The sequence below is a fragment of the Vulpes vulpes genome, chromosome 15, assembly GCF_048418805.1.
Source record: "Vulpes vulpes isolate BD-2025 chromosome 15, VulVul3, whole genome shotgun sequence".
NCBI lineage: Eukaryota > Metazoa > Chordata > Mammalia > Carnivora > Canidae > Vulpes > Vulpes vulpes.
In genome coordinates this window covers 76,330,375-76,358,366 of record NC_132794.1, presented here as the reverse complement: position 1 = coordinate 76,358,366, position 27,992 = coordinate 76,330,375, and the positions used below count along the sequence as shown (strand labels likewise).

At 41.0% G+C, this 27,992-nt stretch overlaps 1 protein-coding gene across 7 annotated transcripts; it reads right to left on the bottom strand.

The window, feature by feature from the left end:
- On the bottom strand, positions 1-27,876 carry TSPAN3 (tetraspanin 3). Of its 7 annotated transcripts, XM_072739179.1 has the most exons (10): positions 27,673-27,804; positions 22,851-22,991; positions 22,358-22,750; positions 20,729-20,777; positions 14,428-14,619; positions 14,116-14,190; positions 9,903-10,004; positions 8,776-8,928; positions 8,441-8,524; positions 1-894 (listed from the first exon to the last, which is right to left on the bottom strand). In XM_072739179.1, the coding sequence occupies exons 4-10, from the start codon at positions 20,729-20,731 to the stop codon at positions 802-804; spliced, it is 702 nt and encodes a 233-aa protein (XP_072595280.1). In that variant the 5' UTR covers positions 20,732-20,777; positions 22,358-22,750; positions 22,851-22,991; positions 27,673-27,804; the 3' UTR covers positions 1-801. The 7 variants fall into 7 exon arrangements, with proteins under 7 accessions (XP_072595280.1, XP_072595276.1, XP_072595275.1 ...); XM_072739175.1 differs by lacking the exon at positions 20,729-20,777 and having other exon boundaries at positions 22,523-22,750; positions 22,851-22,995; positions 27,673-27,842; XM_072739174.1 differs by lacking the exon at positions 20,729-20,777 and having other exon boundaries at positions 22,523-22,750; positions 27,673-27,834.
- Between the last annotated feature and the right edge of the window lie 116 nt (positions 27,877-27,992).

Sequence of the window (27,992 nt, the reverse complement as noted above, 5' to 3'; positions counted from 1 at the left end):
TTCAGGGGTGATACAGAGTTTATTGAATTAGATTTTTCTATTTACAACTGAGATCACATCTACATACTACTTTGCTAGTCTACATGGGTACATTAATGCTAACGAGTTTAGACTTACGATGAATGGGCTCAATCATACAAAAACACACACACACACTAATTGTTTTAAAACAGTAGTGCATACATTATACTCCTCCTATAAAGCCAGCTTTGATTAAAAACTGCTAGTTTCAAAGATCAGTCTGATTTTGAAGATGAACCAAGAGACACACTGAATGATTCTAAAATCTATTTTAGCAATTTTATACAGTTGCTATCTTACTGAACTACAGTATATGTTTTTTTTTTAAAGGACACTGACGAGGGGCACCGTCTGGTGTTAACTTTCACTGCAGCTGGTTTCCTCCCTCTCCCCGCAAGCACCTTTGGCCCAGAGTTCTCCACCATGCAGACTGGAAGGGCCCAGAGATACTCCGGCAGCAGGCCCGTTACTGCAGGGACCTAACAGAAGCAGGCCTAGGCCCTCTTTTGATTCTCCCACACTATGCAACCTGCAAATGGTTCTGAAATTAGAACATAAACTGCCATACTTAAGAACTTAGGAACACGGAGAGTCAGCTAGAACAGAGGAAAAGAAACTCCTAGGTGGGCAGGGAAGTAGGTGGGCACATGAAGAGCCAAGCTGCTTTGTCCAACACCCGTGTGCTTTAACTAGATAAACTCAGGCCGCCAATAGAGTAGACCTGCTCAATTCACCTTCCAAATCAGAACACGACTAAAAAGCTGAGGCTTGCGTCTTCTCCTATGCGTACGTTCCACCGGTGATGAGGAGCTCATAAGCAGGATCTCTACTCCTTCTGCACAGTACGATGCATGCACATAACATGCCCAGCAGCTGTGGGAAGAAAACGGGGAAAAAGGAGGCTGAAGACCCTCTCAGAGCACGGTGTACATTTCGTGGTTGGCAACGGAACTGCTTCCAAGTTCAGCAATCTCTAAACATCAAAAAAGCAGTGACGACAGGAACAGAAGCAATTTCTAATATGTACATTATCTTTTTAGAAACCAACTTTTAGTTTCCCTGCCTCACACCTAAGAACAATATGTGAAGAGCAGAAACGCAAGGTTCTCCTCCTGCCATCCCCATTCTCAATCCCGTTCTCAATTGACAGTGCTCTAAAAAAAAGAGCTTTCTACAATGATGGAAACATTCTGTATCTGAGCTTACAGACTTGGTAGTCACTAGCCACATGGGGCTACTGAGCACCTGAAATGTAGCTAGTGCAACTGAGGGATTATGTTTTTTATTTTATTTAAATTAATTGGGACACACGTGACTGGCCAGTGGCTACCATCCGGACAGCAAGGGTCTAGGGAGTGGAATGACGAAGACTACATGTATTAAGGAAACTTACTGGTGGTCTTTTCAGGCATCTGGACCTGAGGACACAGGCTTTATTAACAATCCACAAAATTCAGTAAATAAACAGCCCAAAAGCCCTATGGTGGAAAACTAATCTTGATGCCAAGAAATTGGTTTGAAGGTTTTTATTTCTTTCATAATTATTTACTATTTTTGAAATCCAGATTTGGCTCTGTGGTATTACAGACATATTACTTTTTAAAGGTCACTCTTCTTTCATTATTTTATTTTAATAAGCCCTAATCATTCTGTGGCAGCAAACTGGAATTGTAATAAAGTCATGCGATGTTATTTTGAATAAGCAAGAGGATTAAACTGGATTAAGGAGAAAATGATTCTAGGATTTTTGACCTGACTTCTTACAAAATATAAATAGTAACCAAAGAGCTAAATAAGAGTAAGTTAATTGCTGTTCTAACTTTTCACCGGCAGTGAAAGGTCTCAGTTTCTGTGCATATGGGGTCCATCAATTTCAACAAAATGTGCCGGATCCATAATCATCGAGCTCTCAGCTCTCTCAGTCTGAAGTGGAGGGTAACTAATGAGACACAACACAGAGATAAGGATGCCCTCAATCTGAAGTCTCCGTGGTACAGAAGTCACACACTCCAATTTCTGCCCTTAATTAGCCCATATTCTACCCATTGATATATGTACTTGCTGCTGACATTCATGCTTGCTGGTTTCATTGTATCAATATCTGCTGAGCGCAGTAATAGCATAAAGCACCTTGAGACATTTTAAAAGTGGAAATTGTTAAAATTTAGTAAATATCTTTAGCCAGTTCTAGACATGTTTACTATCTAATTCCTAAAGAAATACATTTCCATTCACTACATCATCAAAACATTCTCAGAATAGCTATAAAATCAAACACAATTATGTTCCCAAGCAATGTTAAATTGAGCAATGAAAATGCTAAGCTCAGAAATTACCAATTTTCTAGGGGGGGGGGGGGTGAAAAAACCTCTTTCCCATTCCACTTCCCTCACATTCCTTTCAGTTGGTTAACTTCTATTGAAGGAGCCAGCATTCTCAAATGGGGTCTGAAATAAGCATCATTTCTTTTCCTGACTTTTATTTCAATGATGTCAACTTGTACTGATTTTAAAACAACTAAATAAGCTTGATAAAACCCTACTCATGCTTGGGAATGAGTCTGTTTACGAGCATTAAGCTCTACACATTGACTTCTTAGAGTCCAAACTTTATCACTAGTACAGTACTACAGGTCTGCTTCCAAAGCTCTGCTATACTGAATTTTCACTGATTACTAAAATTTTCCAACAACTGGAAATATCTTAGCTCCAGAGTTATTTCTTGCAATAAAAATTTTCCCTGCAATACTCAAGTCATGAGAACTAATCTGCACTTAGTCTAAATATAACAGCAAGCAACTACAAAAAATAATTGCTAAATAGAGAGGCAAATGGTGATTTAAAAAACTGCCAAGGATTAAAATGTTCTAGAATATACTACGTAGTGGGTATTATGGGAAAAGAGGTATTGTTATACAAGGTTTTGGAACTGCAAACTGGAAACACTGTTTTCTGAGAAAAATGTGGAAGTGAAGTACCTATCAAAAAGCCACTTATACAATGGACTCAACTTTGTAGCTACAAAGTTTTGCTATAGACTTTGCACATGCATACAGAGGACATCCGCTACTTGCATTTCTGTAATAGCAAGACTTATATAAGTGCCCATTAATGTAGATTAAATTATAAAGCATGCCCCCCCCCCAAATGGAACACTATGCAGCCATAGTAAGACATAAGAAGGAACCAAAGGTTACATACCATAAGGTTCCATTTATATAATACATTGAAATGACAAAACTTAGAAATGGAGAACAGATTAGTAGTTGCTAGGGTATGGGAGGAGGTGGCACAGGATGGAGGTGGATGCAGTTAGTAACAAAAGGGTACTAAGTGGAATCCTTACGGTGTTAAAATTGTTCAGTATCTTGACTGTGGTGGTGGATATAGGAACCTACCAGGTCATAAAACTATACAGAACCAAATACAAACAGAAATGAAAAATCTGCATAAAATTGGTGGATTGTATCAGTGCCAATACCCTGGTTGTGATACACTATAGTTTTGCAAAATATTACCACTGAGGGAAACTGGACAAAGCATACAAGGACTCTGATGGTATTACTTCTTAAACTGCAGGTGAATTGGGGTGCCTAGCTGGCTCAGCTGGTGGAATGTGCCACTCTTCTCCTTGGGGTCATGAATTTGCATCTCATGTTGGAGGCAGAGTTTACTTAATAAAAAAAAAAAAGCATGTGAATATACAATTAACTCAATCTTTTAAAAAAGCAAGGTAGAAAATTACATACCATAAGCTTTCATTTACATAAAAAATATTTACGTGGTACCTAAACAAAACTACTTTTGGAAGGATATACAGAAACCTGGTAACAGTGGTTGCTACTTAAAGGGAGATGGAATGGGACTCAAGAACTAGCATAAGACTGACAGGGAGACTTACATTTCACTAAATTTATATCATCTGAAAAAAATTCTATCAAATGGGTAAAACTTATAAAAAGTTAACAATTAAGATTAATTTCCTCGGGCAGCCCTGGTGGCGCAGTGGTTTAGCACCACCTGCAGCCCAGGGCGTGATCCTGGAGACCCGGAATCGAGTCCCACCGTCGCGCTCCCTGCATGGAGCCTGCTTCTCCCTCTGCCTGTGTCTCTCTCTCTCTCTCTCTGAATAAATAAAATCTTTAAAAATAAAAAAGATTAATTTCCTCTAAATTAAAAACAAAACAAAACAAAACAAAACAAAACCTAGCCATTCAAGAATTAGCTTCCCGGGATCCCTGGGTGGCGCAGCGGTTTGGCGCCTGCCTTTGGCCCAGGGCGCGATCCTGGAGACCCGGGATCGAATCCCACGTCGGGCTCCCGGCGCATGGAGCCTGCTTCTCCCTCTGCCTGTGTCTCTGCCTCTCTCTCTTTCTCTCTGTATGACTATCATAAATAAATAAAATTAAAAAAAAAAAAAAAAAAAAAAAAGAATTAGCTTCCCAAGCCTTGGTTTAAATTTTTAATGAAGAATTACTTGAAATATTTCTTTAAATGTATGTCAGAATCAACCCACTAGATTTTAACTATCTGGGGGCTCAATCTAAAGTGTTACTTATGTATTTTAACTCATTTTAATGAATAACTGGCAATCAAGAAACAGCAGGAAGAAAGTAGCAGGCTCAACCTCTTTCACTTGACAGACCAGAAAAAAAGCAGCCTGGCCCTGGGAAACAATCCTCTGTGACAGTCTGCTCTTGATCATTGCATCTTGAGGACACGCCAACTTCATGAGACTCCAAAGACAATTCCCATTTCCCCATACTTTGCAGAAAGCCTTACAGCAGATATTTAAGAGATTGCCAAATCAAAACCTACATTTTTATCCATTATTATGACCATATCTTTTAGATATAAAATTCCTAATTGATCATTTCTTAATTTAAGAGGCTGGCTATGCTCAAAGAAGTCAAAAATCTTGCTGATTTTAAAAAGCTAATAAGGAGTGCCTGGCTGGCTCATTTGGTGGAGCATGAGACTTGATATTGAGGTCGTAGGACAGAGGCCCATGTTGGGTGTGGAGATTACCTAAAACAAAATAAGGAGTGTAGCAACATTTTAAAAATCTCTCTTATATTAAAAAATGCTGTTGCAGAATGCCTGGGCGGCTCAGTGGTTGAGCGTCTGCCTTTGGCTCATGTCGTGATCCCAGGATCCTGGGATTGAGTTCCCCATCGGGATCCCCGCAGGGAGCCTGCTTCTCCCCCTGTCTATGTCTGTCTCTCATGAATAAATAATCTTAAAAAAAGAAAAAACCTGTTTTAAGAATTAACTAGTATTTTTCAGGATTTTCTTCATTATTTTGGTCCTACTCAAACCTAGATCATTTAACTAGACTAGGACAAGGGTCAACAAATGTTTTCTTAAAGGGAAAACAGTAAATGTTTTAGGCTTTGTGAACCAACAGACAAAATAAAATCAGTCTCTGTCACACACACACACAACTCTGCCACTATAACACAAAAGCAGTCACAGATAATATTAAATCAGTGTGGCTAACACAATAAGAGGCAGTGGAATAGCTTTGGCCCAAAGGGCCTACAGACTGTTAACGTGTGAACTAGAGCCTTCTATTGGTAAATTAAGTTTATGAGAAAATTTCTTCCTAAACTCACTGTATGTCTTGGAACTTCAACAAAATGTAACGTAACAGTACCACAAATCACACTCAAATTAAAAAAAGACCATGCTTCAAACAGTTACACCACCAAACAGATACACCACCACCAAAAGTCATCTTTCAACCATTATTTTTTTTTTAAAGTTTTCTTTATTTAAGAAATCTCTATACCCAACATGGGGCTCAAACACACAACTTCCAAGACTAAGAGTCCCATGCTCTTCTGACTGAGCAAGACAGGTGCCCTGAGCATTATTTAAAACCAGCTATTAGAGCTTCCTCACTTTAGAACCTGGAGGAAAGTACCAATGATATTTCAATGCAATTACACTGTGTATTTTCTTTTTTTTTTTTTTTTATGATAGTCATACAGAGAGAGAGAGAGAGAGGCAGAGACACAGGCAGAGGGAGAAGCAGGCTCCATGCACCGGGAGCCCGACGTGGGATTCAATCCCGGGTCTCCAGGATCGCGCCCTGGGCCAAAGGCAGGCGCCAAACCGCTGCGCCACCCAGGGATCCCCTACACTGTGTATTTTCTTAAGCTGAAGTGGAAATTAACTGTCAGGTTTCATAGCAGAATTGAGGAATTTAATCTTTTGAGAACCTTAATTCTTCACTTTGTAATTGGAGGCAGAGTACAATGGGCCAGGATTCAAGCTTCACTGATGGTCATTAGTCATACTATCCTTGCTCCACACCCCCCCCCCCTCCTCATTTTCATGGCCTTTAAAACAAGGGAAACAAGGACAACAGACTCTCCAAGTGTCCTTTAGCTCTCACTTTCTCTATCAGGATGGGCATACAAGCACTAGAGATCACTGATGTTTGTGTTGTTTTTGCCTTTGGTCAGGTTTTCCACACCCAGGGCATCAATTTAAATCAGATTTTGAGTATCAAAAGTTCAGAACATTTACAGGTACTCTTTAAAAAAAAAAAAACATGTTAGGGAAATTCTTTCATTATTACAAATGTATGTTTTTTCCCCTTAAAACCAAAGTTTTCAAATTTTCAAAGCCACTAGGTTTTGAGTCTGTGAAAGCTCTGAATCTTCGACTTAGTTTTGCTAAACTGAACACGTCAAATCTTTATCAGCCATTACCTAAATCAGGGTGATTTAAGCATAAAATGCATATGAGAAGGCATACTTAAGAGAATAATTAAAATATTTATTAGCCCCCTCCCCCCCCCCGAAAATATATTTAACGAAGCAATATCTGCCTGGTTAATAAGTGTAACTAGATGAAGGACATAGCTAAAGTAATGATTTTCATCAGTCTTCTTTATACATGCTGTGTATTTCATGATCATAAGCACCTTACAGTTTCAAAGCTTTTTTGCTGCATGCTAGTACGTGATTTATTAACACAAATAAAATCATTAAGAATGCACATACCACGATTTCACCTTGGAAAAGAGACCTTCTTCATGTTTCATTATTTTATTCAGCTATTCATTATTTAGCTACATAAATGTATTTGCAGAGACAATCAAGATATGAAATGATATGAAATACATGCCTTCTGGTCATCATACTACTGCCATGTTGAGCCACAAAGTAAATGCTTAGAAGGGCAGAGACCATAGCAAATAAAGAGCTAGGCTTTTTAATGAATCATTTCAGGGCTGTTTGAAAACCAGCAAAGTCAACAATCACCTCTTTGCCATTTTGAAAGGCATTTCCTATTAAATAGACTAGCTTTTGTTCAAATATACAGAGAGTAGGCAATACAAGCAACTTACACTTAAACTAGCAATTATATTGGTTTTTATCTAACACTTAAAAGCTACTTACACTTTCTTAAAATAGGTTCTCTAGGCCTGAAGCATATTTCAAGAACCACCAAAAGAACACTCTGAGAACTAGATCTGATGCAAAGGCTTCTCAATCATTTCAAACAATTGGCTATTCTGAGTTTAAGATAATCCCTAAGATATATTGTATATGCCTGAGAAACTAGCACTGTAGGTAGTTGTACTGAGCGAAAAAATAGTTATCTTTCTTATTTTCAGGTGAGGGATAAGGATGAGGGTGCATGGGTGGGATAAGGTGGGAGAGGGAAGGAGGAGTAGGTAAAGTGAGAAGTAATTAAACAGTCACCAGCTACTCTGCACATGCCATTACTAGATGGGAAAAAGACTTTTTTCACTGGTAGGAGTTGGGAAAACAAGTCCCCTCAGCTACCAGTAATGGCATGGTTCACCTGCAGATGTGCCAAGTGATTCCTTGATGGCTGTCAGTCTGGAAAAACTAAGTCCACAAATACAGAAGAGACTAGAACCTCAGTTTTCACTCGATCTTTTCTGTAAAGCAATGAAACTGCTCTTATCAGTTTAAGAACCTAGTGTTGTAGGATCAGTTCTTGATTAACATATATGGACATATAAAACCCTTGAGGACAGAAAAATGAGAACCAGAAGAAAGAGTACAAGAAGACTGAAATAAAGCTTTCCATTTCCAAAGTGAAATAAAGCAGTACAATTTTTAAAATTTTGAGAGCTTCTACTAAAATACCTCCCAAGAATACACTAGGACAACAGTATGCATTTTGAACTCACTAATCAAGAAAATAGAGCAGAGTTCCCTCAAATACAGATCTGTGGTTTCTTGGAACCATCTTGGGTCTAGGTCTAGAGACAGGAAATTACAGGTGTTGGTAACTGGTGGCTGGTTCTCAATCACTCCCAAATTATCTATCTATATACACAAAGTTTTAAGTGTACTTAATGATGAAAACCATGCACAGCTGACATCAGTGAATCAGCAGACTCTGATGACAACTCCTTGGTTAGCTGCGCTTACCTGAATAGCTGCAAATGCCAGCGCTGCCCAGATAACATGCATCATGATTTCCTGTAGCTTCTTTACAACTAGAGCCTCACATCCCTGAAACACAGTTATTCTCATTAGAAGTCATTTAAAAGTGAAAGCTGCAAGGTCAAGTATTACTGCTCAGTGGCAGAAATGAAAATAAACACAGAGGGAAAGACAATACATTTAAAAAGAATTTACAACAACCTAGAAGAGCATTAAAGACAGGTCAAAGAGTACAGAAAAGAAGATCTAGGTAAAAACAAATCACAGAGAAAAACAGGTTACCAAGCTAGAGTAAGTCTTGGCCAAGAAATCACACTTACCTCGGCATAAAGGTTGGAGGGGTGGGCCAGGCTGCCATTACAGCTGCTGGCGGTCTCTCTGCAGCAGCTAAGAGGGACACTCTGGTTTTTGGTTTCTTTGAACCAGTCTGTATTTTCCCAGTCTGAATAGTTGTGAATTCCACAACAATGCAGCTAGTGGGGAAGAAAAGAGAAATATCAGTCCTCATAAGACACATATTCCTGTGTGGAACCTTAGAGTTCTGTGCACTGCAGAGCTTTCAGCTACTCTAGACCAGTGAGGTCCAATAAAACTTTCTGCAATGACAGAAATGTTCTGTGTCTGCATATTCAACATATTAGCCACTAGCCACCTGAGGCTACTGAACACTTACAATGTGGCTGGGATGACTAAGGAATTGAATTTTAAATTCTTTTTTTTTTTTTAAATTTTAAATTCTGACTATGTGGTTATTTATAGCCACATATGACAAGTAATTTTAGAATCTCCACATGAAAAGCATATTACCCACAAGGGTAATTTATAGCTAAGAAAAATCTTCATATCTTACATGGTAAATACCTGGTTCTGAGTTAAATATTATTTCCAATGACAACGTGCTTCAAATACTTTCTCTGAAATGTCTGAGATTTGCTTTAATGTAATCAAGCAAAAGATACATCGGGTAAAGGGTGAAATATGATTGACAAAAAATTGTCAATTTGGGGGTAGTTTATGGGTACTATACTATTCTCTCTACCTTCATGTATTTCAAATTGTCCTTTTTTCTTTTTCTTTTCTTTTTTTTTTTTTTTTTTTATAGTTTTGTCTGTTATCTTTTCTGGTCTCACTTTCTAAAGGTAAATGAAAAAAACCTCTTACCTCCTCTGAAGTCCCTCAAGGCTCCCACATTTCCCTGTGATCATACCTGTCTTTCATTATCACCTTTCTCACTAATCATTTGGTAAAAAGTCAAATGCTTCTTATCTGGCTTTGATTAGGTGACAGTGGAAAAAAAAAAAAGTGTGAAGGTAAAAATATTAGACATCATGAAGATAACCATGGCTATGAGAATAGATGGTCTAATTTATCTAGTAACAGCAGCTAGTTTAAGGTGGACCCAAAAGTAATTGGCTCTCAAAAACAAATCAGCCTCAAGAGACCTCACCTGTCTCTGTACATAATCAATAGCCCGGCTAGCAGCATCAGGGTTGGTTCCATTGTAGGTCTTATACACTTTCTGAATGCTGCGATCGACCTCATTTTCCACCTGAATCAAAACAAAGAATTTGGTTCCTTAAAAATACTGGTAAAATTAATATTTGTCAAGACTTCAGCTAAAATACCTAAGTGACATGTATGGCAAGTTGCCAGACATCTCTGTGAATCCTTCCTACCTCTATGGATATTCAGCTGAAAATTCAGACAGATTAAAAGCATTCAAAGAAGACTGTGTGCAAGATGGAAGATTAACAACCTGTTTAAGAAGGAGAACGCAGCTGAACCCTGAGACACATATCCTAAATTATAAATGAACTGCCTTCCGTTTCAAGTAAACTTTTAGTGGGTTGGACCTACTCACTTTCTGTTCCAACAGAGGCAAAAATAATTTACCCCCCCCCCCCCACTTCAACTTTTGGAACAAATACCAACATGCTTTCCAGTTTTTAATTCAATGTTGAGATTTGGCCAAATATGCAGAAGTAATCAGCAGGTTAAAAAAAAAAAATCAGTCTGTTTAAGTGGCACTTTATGAAAAAAGTGCAGTTCCATGTTGTGTGAATGGAAAGACAGGAAATAAATCCTTTCTAACGTATTGCTGCCAATCACTACCGTGGCAAGAAAGTGTCATTTAGTAAAATATGCTTGTGTTAAGATTCTCCTTACCCTTCTAAGATGATTAGGCCCACTTAGTAATTATACCAGTTATGTGATAAAGCGGATAACCCGTAGGGGCATAATCCAATGCATTCCTTTTTGGGGCATCTTTGCCTGGTACCTTATGTATCAGTGGTTTGAATATTAAATTGGCATATTATGCCTTTGATTTAAAACTCTAAGTTACAGAAAGAATACCTCTATTATGTTTTTATCATAGCTCTAAAGTTATACCCCAATTAATTAAGGTAGGTCTGTTTAACCTTAGGTGGCACTGTAGGTGGAAAGCAAAAACAGGCAAAATAGGTAAAAGAAAAGGAAGTGACGAAGAAAGAGGAAAGAGGGGCAAGCAGGGGTGGCTGGCAACAGCTGCCTTGGTGTTCAAGTTGGCAGGACCTCTCACTCCTCAAGATAGGCACAGAAGGCAGGATCTCAACTCATAACCATCTTTTTCTATGTCCAGAACCAAGCCATTTTTTTCCCAAAGGGCAAAGGAAAATGAAGCCCTCAATTTAGTTCTAAAACAGAAATCAGAAATCTTATGTCACCCTTCCATATAGGGAATTTATAAGCTGAGGAAATCTGAACTTCTCAGCTGACCAACAATTCATCTGGAGCTCATTCTGAGGTAATTTAAAGAAAGCTAAATACGTACAAATTAGAATAGTACACTTTGCTATATTAAATGAGACTAGAAGTCTTGCTATGTAATATTTTTTTTTCATTCAATCAATCCACTTATGCCAGGCACCTCGCCACTGCTGGGCAGTCAAAGATGATGGCCTGGCCCTTAAGGAATTCAGAGTCCCAGGTTCAATCTTTAAAATATACATTGTAGCAGAATCCATCAAGGGGGATGGAGGCGGGGGGGGGGGTGGGGGGGAACGGGACCATCTTGTCCAGAAATTACTTGCTCTTGGAATGTTTCTATTATCTTGCCTCAAATGAGGAAAGTGAGTTGTGATCAGATATTACAACAGCCTCTAATTGAAGCTCCAGAAGAATTTTACAAAGGGCTGTAACGTCTCCCCCCTGTGGAACAGTCACTAGGGTGTGCCTACAAAGTTTAGTTAAGGGTTAGCTGGAAATTCTGCATGAACAAATCAACCACATGAAAAAGTCTGGGGTTAGACGTGGGCCTGGATGAATCAAATTTTAAAACAAATCCTTCTTTCAGCAGACAGCTTTAATGTAATAAAGGGGATAGCTGAATATTCTCTAGCATGTCTTACATAGAGAATATATGTGCCAGTAGGAAACCCCTCGGGCTGATCTCTACCCTTTGGGGTCCAGAGATTTATGTCCCATGTTAACTTGTACATACAAAACCCCTGTGTTTAAAAAAACAAATAGACAAACAAACAAAAACAACAACAACAAAAAACCCTGTGTTGTTCAAAGGTCAACTAGGTGAGCTGGGTGTATATATTTATGGGTACCTATATATAAATATTTTTGTCAAATATAGTTTGAAATCCAAGTAGGCCATCTATGATTTTGACAAAGTTCTAAAACTATTCCTAACAAATATTTGTGGAACGAAAAGACCTAACCATGACCCAAATTGACTTTCATATACTATCTCTAATCCAAAGGACATCTTGTGTTTTTCATTATTACCCCACATGTAAAAATGAGCCATAAATGCACTTATACTGGATTTAAAAATGGAGAAGCCTCCCGTGATCAGTAGTGGTTGTTTGGTTAACTGAGAAAGTCCATAAAAATCACAGACTTCTAAAAAAGTAAACATTTTCATTTAGCTTGAACCACAGAAATAGGTATTTCACACCAATCTTAAGATGTAAGCCTATCTTATCTTTGCAGAGGATCCACTGACTAGAGCTCTTTATCATTTGTTCTGCACAAATCACATCCTTAATACACTGACAATGACTTCAATGGGTTTGGGTTTCTTGAAACTGCAGAGACATAACACAATCAAAGTGTGGAATTCTACTAAATGTTAATAAATTTCCCCTAAACTTTTATAGTGATCATACCCATATCTGATTTGATCAGAAATGTTTTAGTAACTACTTGTTTTTACCAAGTCTTTTCAAATCATTCAATTTTCTTTTTTTCATGTACTCATATTTTTCATGGACTTAGTCAATATTTAATTAACTACATAATTACACTAACAAGTACTGGGGATTACACTTGCATTAGGCCTGCTAGCTCTCAGCCAGTCCTGGTTCCTTCTCCATGTTCTCTCATAGGCCTTTGCTCTAACAGAATCCATGTACATTGAATTGCATCTTTGCATGTACTTCTCATAAGATCCCAACTGACACAGTGCAGAATACATTGTAGAAAAAAATTACTGTAGTAGAAAAATACATAAAAACTGAAATAATCAGGGCAGCCCCGGTGGTGCAGCGGTTTAGCGCTGCCTGCAGCCTAGGGCATGATCCTGGAGACCCTGGATCGAGTCCCACGTCAGGCTCTCTGCATGGAGCCTGCTTCTCCCTCTGCCTGTGTGTCTGCTACTCTCTCTCTCTCTGCATCTCTATGAATAAATAAAATCTTAAAAAAAAAATAATCAAACTTTCAGCAGACTTACTGAGATCAAAATCCACATTAAACACAATCTCAGATGCCTACATGGGTACGTTTGGTGGAAAGAAGTGTTCAGAAAGAAGAGCCTGAAATGTTGCAGTATTCTTAAACAGAAAACAAAAACCCAGTTCTTTGGTATGTTCTCTTTATTAAGCTAGAAAACTGGACTTATGTTTACTAAATGCATTTTTTTGAGGTAAAACTGACATCTAACATTCTATATTAGTTTCAGTGTGGTTCAAACTTTTTATATGGAAAATAATCACCACAGTAAGTCTGATTCCTTCACCACATATAATTATATAATTTTATGGTGATGAGAGAACTTTTAAGATCTACTCTCTTAGCAACTTTCAAATATGCATTATAGTAATACTAACTTAAGTTGCCATGCTGTACATTATATCCCCATGATTTACTTACTTTATAAATGGACGTTTGTACTTTTTGATTCCCTTCATCCATTTCACCCAATCTCCCATGAATGGCAACTATCAATCTGTACTCTGTGCAATTTTTTTTTTTTTTAGATTTTATTTATTTATTCATGAGAGACGCAGAGAGAGGCAGAGATAGGGGAAGTAGGCTCCATGTAGGGAGCCCGATATGGGACTTGATCCTGGGGCTCCAAGATCACGCCCTGAGCTGAGGGCGGATGCTCAACTGCTGAGCCACCCCGGCATCCCTTCTCTGTGCAACTTCTAACTTACTTTAGATTTTTAAAGCAGTGACTAAACTGAAGAAAAGCAAAAGAAAATGTTTACTCTGATAAAATGAATTTGTTCTATTTATTTTACTTGAAATACTTAAACCTGTGAATTACACAATTTTAATTAATTAAAATTAATTGATTAAATTAATTAAAATTAATCAAAATTGTGTAAATTAATCAAATGAAATTAATTAATTTTAAAACCTGTGAATTACAGTAGACAACATACCTTTGCTCTGTACACGTATCCCAAAACCACAACAACAACTTCTGTGACAAAAACCAAGAGTAGGATGATGACAAACTGTAAGGAAGAAAATAGTGTCAAAATTAAATACAAATTTTAAAAACTGCTCTAAATATTATCTTGATATAAAAACAGTTACCTGAGATAACTGCTAGATTGCAGAGAAGTGCTAATTTTGTTTCAATCTTAAGAGGCAAAGAGCCTACGGTGTTTCATGCTCTATTCAAGCCAGTTACAAATGAAATATTCCCATATACTACAGTGACACATGCAGCTGGTGAAGTGGTAACTTACCGTGGCAAGTCCACAGCGGCTTTCTCGGATTGTGGCACAGCAGCCAATTAGGCCAATAATGAAAAGCAAGGCTCCTACAGCTATGATCACTACAGCAGGAATGAGAGTATACACATCTTCAAAGAAGTGGTCATAGTCATCGTAAGTGATAAAGACATAGGCTCCCACATAACATAAAATGCCAGCTGCCCCCTGCAGAAAACAAGATCAGAGCACTGGTAAAAATCTTTAAGCTCCGTTAGCAAAATGTTCCTACTATTTCTTAGCATGTTATAATTTAATCAGATTTGCCATCACTTTAAAATCTATTTATATACTTTTTTTTACAGTGAAGCTGAAAAGTCTATTATTCATTAGAACGTTTTTTTCTACTGAAGTTGAAAAGTTTCCCAAATGCTACGCCTTCTTTTCAGTAATTGGTGCATCGGTTAAGATCAAGAAGACCATGAATCCAGTAATACTGACAAAAATGAACTCTCCTGCCCCCAAACACACAACAAAGGCTTATTTGTAACTCAATTACAGGTCTGTCACGGACCAGTGGGGTGGTGGGCTCTACCTTTGCTCACTGCAGTTGCCCTCAACGAACGAAGAAACCATGTACAAGTGGCAGAGCCAGGATTTGAATCCAGACAATCCGACTCCAGAATGTGCATTTCTAACCTTTATCCATCCACTTGGAAAAAGAAAATATAATAGCTAGTAACCTTGATACCTACTTTCCAAAAACTTACTATCCTAACTAAGACTGAAATAATAAAGCTAGAAGGCTCAGTTAATTAAAGAGCTTCACAAACCATTAGTTATTGCTTAGAATGGTACTTTTCAAACTCTACGGTGAACAGCAGTCACCTGAGGATCTTATTAAACTGCAGACTCTCATTCAGGAGGTCTGGCGCTGGGACCCGAGACTCCCCATTTCCAAATTCCCAGGTGATGCTGATGCTGCTGGTTCTTGGACTAAACTCTGAATAACAAGGTTTGAGAGCACCCAAAGGGAAAGTGAATCCAGAAAGTCATGGAACTGAGATCTGCCTCATTCAGTGCTGCTCCAGACACCACTCTCGAGCGTCCGAGTTTCACATGTACTCTCCCTCCTCTGCCATCATTTTGCCGCCACTGTGTACCTGCTCAATGCTGACAGCCTAATGCCATTTGCTTACATGTGAATGATCAAAAGCAGTGTGAAGCTAAGTGTTAAAACATTTGGCGTAATGAGTTATCATTTGTAGAGCACTTTGAGACTTCCTCAGGAAAAGAATGATTACACCTCCAAACTAGAAAACAGCCTCCACAGTAATATTAGAAATAGCATGAACTCTTTCAACCCAAACACTGTTGATTTCTTTAGTCTATGGGACCCATTTAGTTTAGGCAAACCAGATCAGGACAGGAGCTTTTTAAAAATCAGGACGAGGCAAATAAGGCCCCTGCTGAACAAGCTGCTGCCCCCTGCTCCTCACCTGACCCCATTACCCTTCATAACCCTAAGAGAAAACTGTTATGCCCAAATGTACCACATATTCCCTCACTTTATGCCTCTCTGCTTTGCTCTTTGGAATGCCCACTCTACATGGGCCTGAGGACTCCTTGTTGCCCACTAAGATTCAGATTCTTGACCTTTTCAGATTGGATCAGGTGCCTTTTATCCACTCACACATCACCTGGCTCTCTAACAGGGCATTCATTACAACTGTCACAACTTACATATGTCTCCTACACACAGACACACACAATGTCATAACTATGCGTGTCTCAGCATACTTTCAGGGCACAAATTCTGACCTTCTGTCTTTTAGCCCTTTACCACCCTTTAAACACCATTTTAGGTGTTTTGTGCAATCAATCAAAATTTATTGATACAATTTATCTCATTCTTTCCCTTGAAATCACACCTCCCATTTCTATCATAAGCTTTAGTTTTTATTTTTTTCTCTTTAGCCTAATGTTTATAGTTTTAGTTCACTATTCAAGCATGATTTGGCGACTCAATCTGGTTCACTAAATACCCGATAGCCATCACATCTGGAATAGATTTTTAGTTTATAAATGCTGCACTTACAGTAACCACGCCTTTTCAAAAGTTCTCAGAGTTAATGGACATATTAGGGCATATATTAGTATGGGATGAAGGTAAGCATAGGAAAGGGAAAAGAAGAAAAATAGCTTAATAGCTTGGGCGCATTAATTATAGAAGTACATAGACCATGTAACATTCTTAGCAAATACTTTTTTTTTTTTAAGATTTATTTATTTACTGAGAGATTGAGAGCACTTGTGTGCTTGTAAGCCATGGGAAGAAGAGCAGGGGGAGGCAATCTCAAGTGGACTCCCCACTGGGCAGGGCCCAGGGCTCAATTTCACCACCCCAAGGTCATGAGCTGAGCCGAAATTGAGTGGGATACTTTGGCTCAGGCAGCTGAGTGTGTGTCTTCGGCTTAGCTCATGGGATTGAGCCCTGTGTAGGGCTCCTTGCTCGGTGAGGAGGAGCCTGCTTCTCCCTCTCCCTTTGCCTGCTTGTGCTGTCATATACATAAATAAAATCTTCAAAAAAAAAAAAAAAAAAAAGAGTGGGGTACTCAACTGACTGAACCACCCCACGTGCCCCAATGCTACTTTTTCTTGACTATATATGTGTGATAAACAAGCACATGTACGTACACACATATCTTGCTAAAGTAAATACCTTCGGTCCTCAATTCAAAAAAATTCTAAATGGAAATCAAATTTTGTCCAGTTTGTCTTCATCAGTCACCTTTCTATTCTTTAGATTCTTAGTCTTTCTTACTCTAAAAGGCAATATTTATATCTTAAAAGGCTTAATTAAAATAAATTCCAGGGGCACCTGGATGGCTCGGCGGTTGAGCATCTGCCTTCCACTCAAGGTGTGATCCCAGGGTTCTGGGATCGAGTCCCGGATCGGGCTCCCTGCACGGAGCCTGCTTCTCCCTCTGCCTGTGTCTCTGCCTCTTTCTCTGTGCCTCTCATGAATAAATAAAATCTTAAAAAATAATAAGAATAATAAATTCTATTTTTGAGCTTCTAATAAATGAAATTTTAGCCTACAGAAATCTGAATGAAAACAAGATAAAACTGGAAGAGATATGTATTCAATCTGAAGCACAGGCACTGAAGTACTTGCATGCATCTATCTATCTATCTATCTATCTATCTATCTATCTATCTATCTAAAAGATTTTATTTATTTATTCATGAGAGACAGAGAGAGAGAGGCAGAGACACAGAGGGAGAAGCAGGCTCCTCAAGGGGAACCTGATGTGGGACTCAATCCGGGATCTCAGGGATCACGCCTTGAGCCGGAAGTCCAACGTTCAACCGCTGAGCCACTCAAGCGTCTCAGTATTTGCATTTTAAATACAAAATGATGAGTTTTCCACCTAAAGAGACTCACAATTGGTGTTGCCTGGGAATGAGCCAAGGGAAATGCTTCCAGGGCTGCCACTCTTCACCCAGACTGAAGCACTCAACTGAAAGTGAGACTGAGGAAGCAGAAAAACAAACCAACAGCAGATACCACCAGACATGTGACAAATGCAATGGAAGGCTAGCAGGAGATGCCATCTGTAAGGCTGCCTATTTTTTTTCTAATTGACTTGAGAGCAGTATCTCTTCCCAGGCTGCAAACCAGTCAACATCCAATTCACACAGCAGAGCTGAGAACATAACAGAACTCTATTTTGAACACATAGTGGGTAACAACGTATATTAGCTGCACACACCAAAGCAGAAACTGCACTGACTGCTGGTATGTGAGTATATAAATCACACTGGTCATAAACAGAGGCTTGTTTCCTAAATTGAGGACTTCAAAATTTTCTTTTGATATCTGTATATAGTGCTTATATCTTGAGTTGCATAATAAACCACTTATGAAATGACATGTTTCTTTGGAAATCTAAAGTAGGCGTCTTAACAACAGCTGAAGACCTAAAAACAATAAGCAACGTCTTCAATGACATCTCACCACCAGTACTAAAAACAAAGGCAGAGCTGCATGGTAAGCAGAGAAGTTGTAGGTGATTCCCAACGAGCACGCGGGGTCGTCGCACAGATGTCTGATATAGGAACTACGGCTATCAGAAAGGCTTTACACCGGGGAGTGGGGTTAGGCTCCGCTTCTGGAGGTCGCGCTTCTGGAGGTCGTGGCGGGCCTGGGTCCATCAAAGGATCTGGGCTGGGCCAACAAAGCCTCCGCGCAGGGCGAGGTGCCGCAGAACAGGAGATGGAATGTGGAGCTTGGAAGCAACTGCGCTGCTTTAGTTACTGCGGAAGAAAATCTAAACCCAGGAGGAGGATTTGTGCCAGGACAGGGAACTAAAAATACTTGTTCTTTTTACAAAGACATGGAGGGAGAGTTAAAGGAAAAAGGCTGAGGGCTCAGACTATCAGAAGAATCATCTTTGTAAAAACTATTGTTCCTTATCTTTTAAAAAACTCATGCCCTAAATTAAGCCACAGAATTTTAGGATTTGGGGAGAGCTGGTGCTTTTCCACACCAGGCTACTTCTCTAAAAAATGAAGCTATCTTGCCATATAATTTCGGAAGGCGAGTTCCAGAAGTACGGTATCATTTTATCCTTTACCTCCCACTACACACACACAAATGTAAAGTCTCTTTTAAAGTAAAACATTTCAATCTTACATAAGATTGCTTTTTCTATAGTTTAGAAACTATAAATTACAGAAAACTATAGGTGGGTGGTTTTTGTTTCTATTTTTTCAAATCTTCTGTGAAAGAAATGGCTGATGAAATGCTGAAATCCACAAAACTATTAAATTGTTTAATTTCCTAAGGAAGAAGGAATATGAAAGGAAAGGGGGCACATCACCCACAGTGAAACTTGACGAGGGAATGTGGCCCTATTAAAAACTGAGCAGATTTGTTATCAGTAGGGAATAAAAGAGCGCTGCTGTGAGAAGTGTACCTATATGGAAAGTTAGAAATGTGAAGGTGAACGCATCCCATAGAACAGTTGGGTGAAGATAAAGCAAAGAAGAACAGAAGACAGTCATCAATTCTGTCCAGAACCGGCAAGAATCAAGACAGTGTAAGGATGAGGACCACGTGAGGTCATTCAGCTAAAATCATGTTTGGGCAGCCCGGGTGGCCCAGTGGTTTAACACCTGCCTCCCACCCAAGGCCTGATCCTAGAGACCCGGGATCGAGTCCCACATCGGGCTCCCTGCATGGAGCCTGCTTCTCCCTCTGCCTGTGTGTGTGTGTGTCTCTCTGTCTCTCATGAATAAAAAAATAAAATCTTCTAATAAATAAATAATAAAATAAAATCACAACGTTTGACAAGTTCTTATCTGCCTGCATGAACTGCTCCTTCAGACTAATTTTTACCTCAAAGAATTAGTAAAGTAAAAGTGACTGGAATGTTGGAAGAAAAAAACAGTCACGCAAGAGGCAAGGTGAAAACTACTGTGTACTCCAGACACTGTGAGAGCAGATTTCAAAAAGAAAGCAGAGGGTAAAAATACCAGCAGAAATCCATCTTATGTATTATGTACATCTTTTAACATTTAGTTCAGTTTCCTGTTCACTCATATTAGTTTTTTATGTACCACGCTTCTCTCCTGCAAGGAATCCACTGGTAACTCTACACGATGCATTTCACAAAGCTTCCCCACACTCCACCTTTGTGCCATTACAAGCATCTTAAAAGTCACCTTAAATCTTTCAGCATTCTACATACCATAATATTCTCTAGTCCAAATATGCTTTGTTTCAACTCTTACTAATACCTCATATCATTAAACACAACCGCTCCTCTACCAAGCCCAATGCCTGTATATTTCATTCACTTTATCAACTTTCAAGGGAAATAAAGGCTATTCCAAAGATTCCAAATCCTTTGAGAAACTAAATCTACTCTTACCAAGATTTTCTGAAGCTCTTAAAATAATATCATTTTCTACCTAACAAATCAGTAAGAAGGCCAAGCAGGGTGCTGGGTGGCTCATTCGGTTAAGGGTCTGCTTTCTGCCCCGACTCAGGTCATGATCCTGAGGTCTTGGGTTTCAGCTCCCATCAGGCTCCCTGCTCAGTGGGGTGTCTGCTGCTCCCTCTGCCCCTCCCCCAGCTCACGCTTGCACGCTCACTCTCCCTCCTCTCACTTTCTCTCTCAAATAAGTAAAATCTTAAAAAAAAAAAAAAAAAAAAGGGCAAGCCAAGCTGTATTCAAAGATGTGTGAAGGTAAAGAGAAAAGAACCGTCAGTTTGGAGCAGAGATCAATATAGAATAATCTTTTTGTAAAGAAATCTGGCAACACATACCATCCTCAGTATTTATGCTTCCGTATCTCTTAATTCCATTTCTAGGAATCTATCCTTACAAAAATAAATCAGACAGAAACAAAGATTTGTATGGAAAGTATGTTCATCAAAATGTTATAATAATACTGTAATGGAATTATAGCAAAAACAAAAGGAAAAGAAAAAACCCTGGCATCCAGAAGTACATTTGGCATTATAGCTTTTAACTATTTTGTTAAGGGGCGCCTGGGTGGCTCAGCAGTTGAGCATCTGCCTTCGGCTCAGGGCGTCTCCTGGGGTCCTGGGATCGAGTCCCACATTGGGCTCCCCATAGGGAGCCTGCTTCTCTCTCTGCCTGTGTCTTTCTGTGTCTCTCATAAGTAAATAAATATGTAAAATCTTTTAAAAAATAATATTTTGTTAAATCACAATTTAGCAATATACTTGTGTGCTAAGGGAAAATGTATCACATACATTTAAAAAACACACTAAAATACTGTTTGTCTCTCCATGTGGAACTATGGTGATGCTGGTTTTCTTAAAATATTTTTTAGTGTCTTCTTAAAGAGCAAGTAGATTATTGCATTATCAGAAAAGTAAAATATTTAAAATTATATATGAAATCAAGAGTTTGTTGTTTTCTCATGAATGAATTTCTCTATGTGTCCTTAACCACCAATATAAAATAGGCATCTCTTCCACCCCAAATACTTTAGGCATCTCTGCCAATCTCCCGTTTATCACTTTTCTCTGGTCTACCTGGCTTTGACTCATCTTCAGATGTTTTCTGATTATCTAACATAATTCTGATTATTTCAGTACACATTATCCCTCCCCACCCCCCAACATCAACTTTCAAGGAGACAAAAGAAAAAAAGAAAAAAAATTCCTGCTTAGGCTTGCAGTTTTGACAATAAGCCTCTTCTGCCATCATTATCTACATCACCGCATTATTGTCACTCTCCCTAAAGAAGAAATGTTTTAATCCTTTTACACCACTATTACTTTGATGATATTCCAGAGGTCATGTTCCTCAATTCTGCCCTATTTTCATTTTTTTCTGTATTTAGTTTTTTATGCCATTACTTATCTAGTTTAACAAACTTATTCACCTAATCCAATTTATACCTACCAGTTGAAAGACCCAAAAGTTTGGGTGGCAATGAAATTGGAGATGAACCAAATGCCAGAGCCAGATTATTTTAGCAGCATGGAAACTGGCTATTTTCAGATTGTAAGGCTCCAAGGGTCATCTGAGAAGCATGGAGTTTAAACATGCATTTTTTTTTTTCCCTGAGACCTTCTATCCCTATAAGGTCTCTATCCCTATAACCTACTCTGACTACAAAGGGACTATGAGAAAAGGGACTATGAGAAAGGGACTATGTCTTTTGCTTCTTGTATTTCTCAGAAACATGTAAAGCATAGATATTCAACAAGCATTTACGAGTGAATGATTTTTAAGGTAGACCTGTCTGGTGTAAGTATAAATTTTATGGAATATGTTTTCTGCAAAAATCCTAACTTGAACTGGATCTTATGGAATAAAATACATGAAAATATTTCAATACATGATAAACATTCTAAAAAGCTAATAAACAACCCATTTCTTAAATTCCAGCTAAAGAGAGCATTCCTGCATTTGGTCACCTGACTGATTCCAAGATCCCAATGCTGAGTCCTTTCAGCCAACAATCACTCAGAGCCACAAGGCACTTATCAGTGGACAGATGACTGAAAATGAAGTAAGACTGGAAACATTCAATGTCTTTAACTGCCAAAGACAAGGGAAGAAATAGGTCTCCTATTATGTACCATGACTTGCTTACTGACAAAGTTTGCTTTTCTCCTAGTGAACTGAAAAACAATTATGGGAAAAAACAAAACTGTTAGCTGAAGGTGTGTTCTGATGACACAGTCTTTGTCAGAGTAGTCATTCTTGAGGATAGAAATACAGGAAGCAGAGAAGTTAATTCCAGGACGTCTGAGGAAAGTTCCAGTTTTAAAAGTTATCATATCCCCAATCCAAATGTGTACGATGTGCTGGAAAACACAAAATATGTATAAGGAGATTTCTGACAAGAAGTTTTCCTTGAAATATTGTAAAAATTTTTTTAAAACATAAGCATGAAGGTAGGCGCACCAGGGTGGCTCACTTGGTCAGGCGTCTGCCTTCGGCTCAGGTCACGATCCCAGGGTCCTGGGATCCAGCCCCACATCGGGCTCCCTGCGCCTCGGGAAGCCTCCTTCTCCCTTGCCATCTGCCACTCTCCTTGCTTGTGCTCTTTCTCTCACAAAAAAAAAAAAAAAAAAAAAAAAAAAAAAGCACAGAAGTATAGTTAAATCTTCTTTTGGTAATTTGAATATACCAAGTATATTTTTGCCATTAGGCCTACAGGCTGTTCCCTGCCTTAGACGCCCTCATCACCATCAAATCACCCCCAAATCAGCTCCTCCTTAAAGTCCAGATTACATTTCACCTTCTTTGCAGACCTGAGGCAGCCATTCACTCACTCTATGATATCACCATGTTTTAATTGTCTACACAATCACGTCAGTATCTGATATTTTTCTTGCTTATTTTTGCTTGCTCCACTAGAAAGTTCTGTAAGAACACCTTTACTGTCTTTTCCATCATTTTATCAATAACATAAGCACAAATTAAATGCTCAGATATCTGTGCTATATTTAACAAAGCACTTTTGCTTAATTATAATATACTCGGAAGTACTACATCAAAATAATTTCTTTAAAGATAAATCTTAAAGGTTATATATGGCTTTCAAATATGATTTGTATGTATAGGTACTTTATATAAGTGAATGATTAGTGAAGGTGCCACAATCTGAAGTTATTTCTAAAGGCATTTAAAAAGTGTCTGACTTCCTGTAGTACTTCCTACTCCAGAGGCGTGTTAGTGTTACTATTGCCTCTCACACAGATGAAAAAGAAGTCTGAATAGATAGGTCACATTACAAATTCTAAAGCATAGACAAGGTTTTCTCTTGCAGTCCCTATAATGCCTAAGACACATATTAGCAAAATAGATACTAGCCAATTGGCTTTTTCTTATAGGGTAGAAAAAGGGCAACTTGTGTTATATGGAACTTGACTAAATTCTCAACTAATTTACCAGAATAAAACTTGAAAATTAAAAAATACTGATTTAAGCTTGTTTTAGACGAGGTCAGATCAAACGACCCACTGAATTAATTCTTTTTGACCTTGGTACAAAGGTGCAGTTTAGAGAAGAGGCTAATGACTACGCCAATAGTCTTCAACATTTTGTCCATATACCTCAAACACTCCTGTCTTCCATAAAATGTCATGGTCTAGCACTAATATGCTTACATTTAAAGGTATGCCACTCCAAAAAACAGAGATTCAAGTTGTACACCTGACTTCCCTTGTCCAAAATTATCTTGCAAGCTACAAACCCTAACATGCTGGAATTTGGTAAGGAACTCTCTAGTTCTAACAAGCCAGCCTTCAGGATTTTAAAAACGATTGCTCCCCCTTTTAGTTTGTGCCTTTCCATAGGTAGCTTTCTTACACCGCACTGTCCCAAAGGATCCAGACCAAGTCAACATTAACAACTTTGACTGTCAGGTCATTTAATGCCAAGCCCAAGTATTTCAGGTACATAGCTCTTTCAACAGCTCATTGAACACTGCCAACTAAAACAGGACTATCAAGATATTAAATGGTATAGTTTAAAGAACTTGCCAAAGCAATTAATCCACGGTCGGCCAGTATTCACAATTCAGCCAATACCATCTAATAGTAAAGAACCAGTGCTACAGAGCTATAAAGTCTTCACAAAGTTGCCCAAGGGAACCTAGGTAAACTCTGGATGTGCTCTCTGCAGGGAATGTTTATTCTTCCCTGTGTGTCTGTGTGTTAAGGCATTAAAAGGAAGGAGGGGCCGCTATATAAGAATACACTTATTAAAACTGAAGAATGGGGACGCCTGGGTGGCTCAGGGCTGAGCTTCTGCCTCTAGCCCAGGGCCTGATTCTGGGATACCGGGATTGAGTCCCATGTCGGGCTCCCTGCGGGAAGCCTGCTTCTCCCTCTGCCTGTGTCTCTGCCAGCCCCCCCTCTCTGTCTCTCATGAATACAATCTTTAAAAACAAAACAAAACAAACCCTGAAGAATGCATTACAAATTCTCAGAACAAGTTAACATCTGTTGTATGTACTTCCTCATAATGACCTAATGTTTTAAACTGACAAGTCAGTGTAGTTTAAATGATGGTGCAGGCTCCAACCAAGGGTAGAACTAGTATGGTTTAGAGATAGTGTCTCGACCTTGGCCTAGGAGTCCCCTTCTGCTTCCAAATCTTTTAAAATCACACTTTGCTCTCACATCATGGGGTCTGGTTTGAAGGCAGGCTCCCACAGCCTGGGTGTGCAACTTCAGCTCAGTAAACCTCAACGCCCTCATCTGTAAAATATGCAGGAGAGGATCTGCTGCCAGATGGGGCTGCTGTGAGGACACTCACTGTAAAGTGCTTAGCACACTGCCTGGTGTCAGAAGCACTCAAACGTTAGTTATCGTTACCAGCATTGTCAGATTCCAAGTCTGTCCTTTGATCCTTTAGTGGGAGACACATCTCAAACTGCTTCCTCATTAGTTATGTTCCTGCTCTAAGCCACATTCCCACCCCACCCCCCCACCCCCGATTGCTTAACTTCTCACATCGCACAAAAGCTTTACCACTCTGCTAACCTAGAAAAAGGGTATTTTTACTACACAGTATGACTTTAGTCTTGGCAATAATCCACCACAAAAAAGCACAACTAAAGTTCAATCTAACATCTCTTCACAGAAATACCAGCAGTACATATACTTACAGCATTTCTAAAGATTCACAAGCAATCACTTAGAATTAACCGATATTTTATTTATTTATTTTTTAAGATTTTATTTATTAATGAGAGACACAGGCAGAGGAAGAAGCAGGCTCCATGCAGGGAGCCTGATGTGGAGCCTGATGATCCCAGGGCTCCAGGGTCATGCCCTGGGCTGAAGGCGGCGCTAAACCGCTGAGCCACCCAGGGATCCCCAAGTGATATTTTAGAGTAAATGACAATTTAATTATTATTTTTTTAATTTTTAAAGATTTGTTTATTTGAAAGAGAAAGTGCATGCAAGTGGGAGGGAGGGAGGGGCAGAGGGAGAGAGAGAGACTCCCAGGCAAATTCCCCAGAGTGTCAGCCAGGGTGCAGGGCTCAACCTCAGGCCCTGGACATCATGACCTGAGCTGACATCAGGAGTCGGATGCTTAACCAAATGAGCGACCCAGGCGCCCACAAAATTTAAATAAAGAAAATAGTCCCTGTATTTTTTTTTTTTAAGATTTTATTTATTTATTCCTGAGAGACACACAGAGAGAGGCAGAGACACAGGCAGAGGGAGAAACAGGCTCCCTGCACGGAGCCCGACACAGAACTCGATCCCAGGACCCGGGATGACACCCTGGGCTGAAGGCAGAGGGTTAACCCCTGAGCCACCCAGGCGTCCCTAGTTCCTGAGTTTTAAATATTTTGTTTCATTGACAATTCCAGTCCCTGAGACTGAACAGCCTAGAATCCACTTGATAATTTATTTTTCAAAATCAAATAGCTACGCCCATAAAAAAATCCCAAGAACCTGTACAGGGTACAAAGCCAAGTCTCTGCCTAAGCACCTTATTACCTAACAGCTGTTTCTCATTTGAAGATCCTGGAAAAATCTTTTTAAAAAGTAAAAAAAAAAAAAAAAAAAAAAAAAAAAGGGTCTGTGACTCCCACTAAGGTGTGAGAAGCGCTGCTCTAGCTGGAGGTGACTCCGGGAGCCCCCGATGGCAGGCGACTGTGAGCAGCGCTCTCAGGACCACACCGGGTGCGGAAGCACAGAAGGCTGGGCTTCTTTCCCGATTGGGGGGGGGGGGGGGCGCAGGTGAGGGAGGGGCACAGAGGCAGGGAGGCACTGGCGGGGCAGGTGTCTAGGCCCGAGGCAGACCGGCTGAGGGGCGCACCTTCCCGCACCGCTCAAGGTTTTCCCAGTCACAGGATGCGAGGGAAGAGACGCTTAACAGAATCTGGGGGGTGGGTGCAGGTGGGGCAGGTGCGGCAGGTGCAGGTGGCCCGGGTGCAGGTGGGGCGGGTGCAGATGGGCCGGGCCTCCCTGAAGCGCCCGGTGAGGCCGGGCTGCGCCCAAACGAGATGCCCGGACACCCCGCTTCTGGGGGCTGCCCGAGAGCGCCCGGAGCCCCCCGGATGAAGGCGGGCCCTGCTCTCGGACCCTGCTCGGCGGGCTCACGACTGGGCTCACGCTCGCCGGCGGCCACGGCGCACACAGGCTTCCCTGTAGGTACCCGCCGTGTTCGGTGCCCCGGGCCCGGCAGCCCCGCGGCCTGCGGAGCCTGAGCCCGGGGGCGTCGGCGGGGACAGGGACGGGGACGGAAACGGGGCCGGGACGGGGTTGGGAACGGAGATGGAAACGGGGACGGGGCCAGAGCCTGAGGACGGGGACGGGGTCGGGGACGGGACGGGGGATGGGGACTGGGATGGGGATGGGGACGGGGTCGGATATGGGGACGAGGCCGAAGCCTGAGGACCGGGACGGGGTCGGGGACGCGGACGGGACCGGGGATGGGGACGGGGCCGGAGCCTGAGGACGGAGACGGAGACGGGGACGGGGACGGGGTCGGAGACGCGGACGGAGACGGAAACGGGGACGGAAACGCGGCCGCGCCGGGGGCGGGGGCCGGGGCCCGAGCGCACGGTTGCGGCCCAGGGCGCGGAGCCTCCGCCGCAGAGCCCGCCGGGCCGACCTCGAGTGACCGCGCGGGGCCGCCCAAAGCCCCGGAGCCCCGCCCGCCGGCGCCCCGCCCCCGCGGGACCCTCGCCCGGAGCCCGCCCGCCGCCCGCCGCGGCCTCCCCGCCCGCCGAGGCCTCCGCGCCCCGGGCCGCGCTCACCCAGAAGATGAGGTTGAGGAACACCAGCACGGTCTTGGAGGACGTGATGCCGCACTGGCCCATGGTGCCGGCGGCCCGGAGCCCTGCTCGGCCGGCGCCGTGGCCCCGAGCGCGGCGGCAATGGCGGCGGCGCCTCCCGCCGGGAACTGCTCGTCCTGCCGCGCTCCCGCAGCCCCCGCGCCGCCGCGCAGCCCCGCCCCAGCAGCCACCTCGCGCCTCCGCGCAGCCGCCGCAGGGCCCCGGGCCGCCGCCGCTCCCCGGCAACCGAGTCCCACCCCCGGCGGCGCCGGCCAATCACGCTCGCGGCGGCGGCGAGGCCC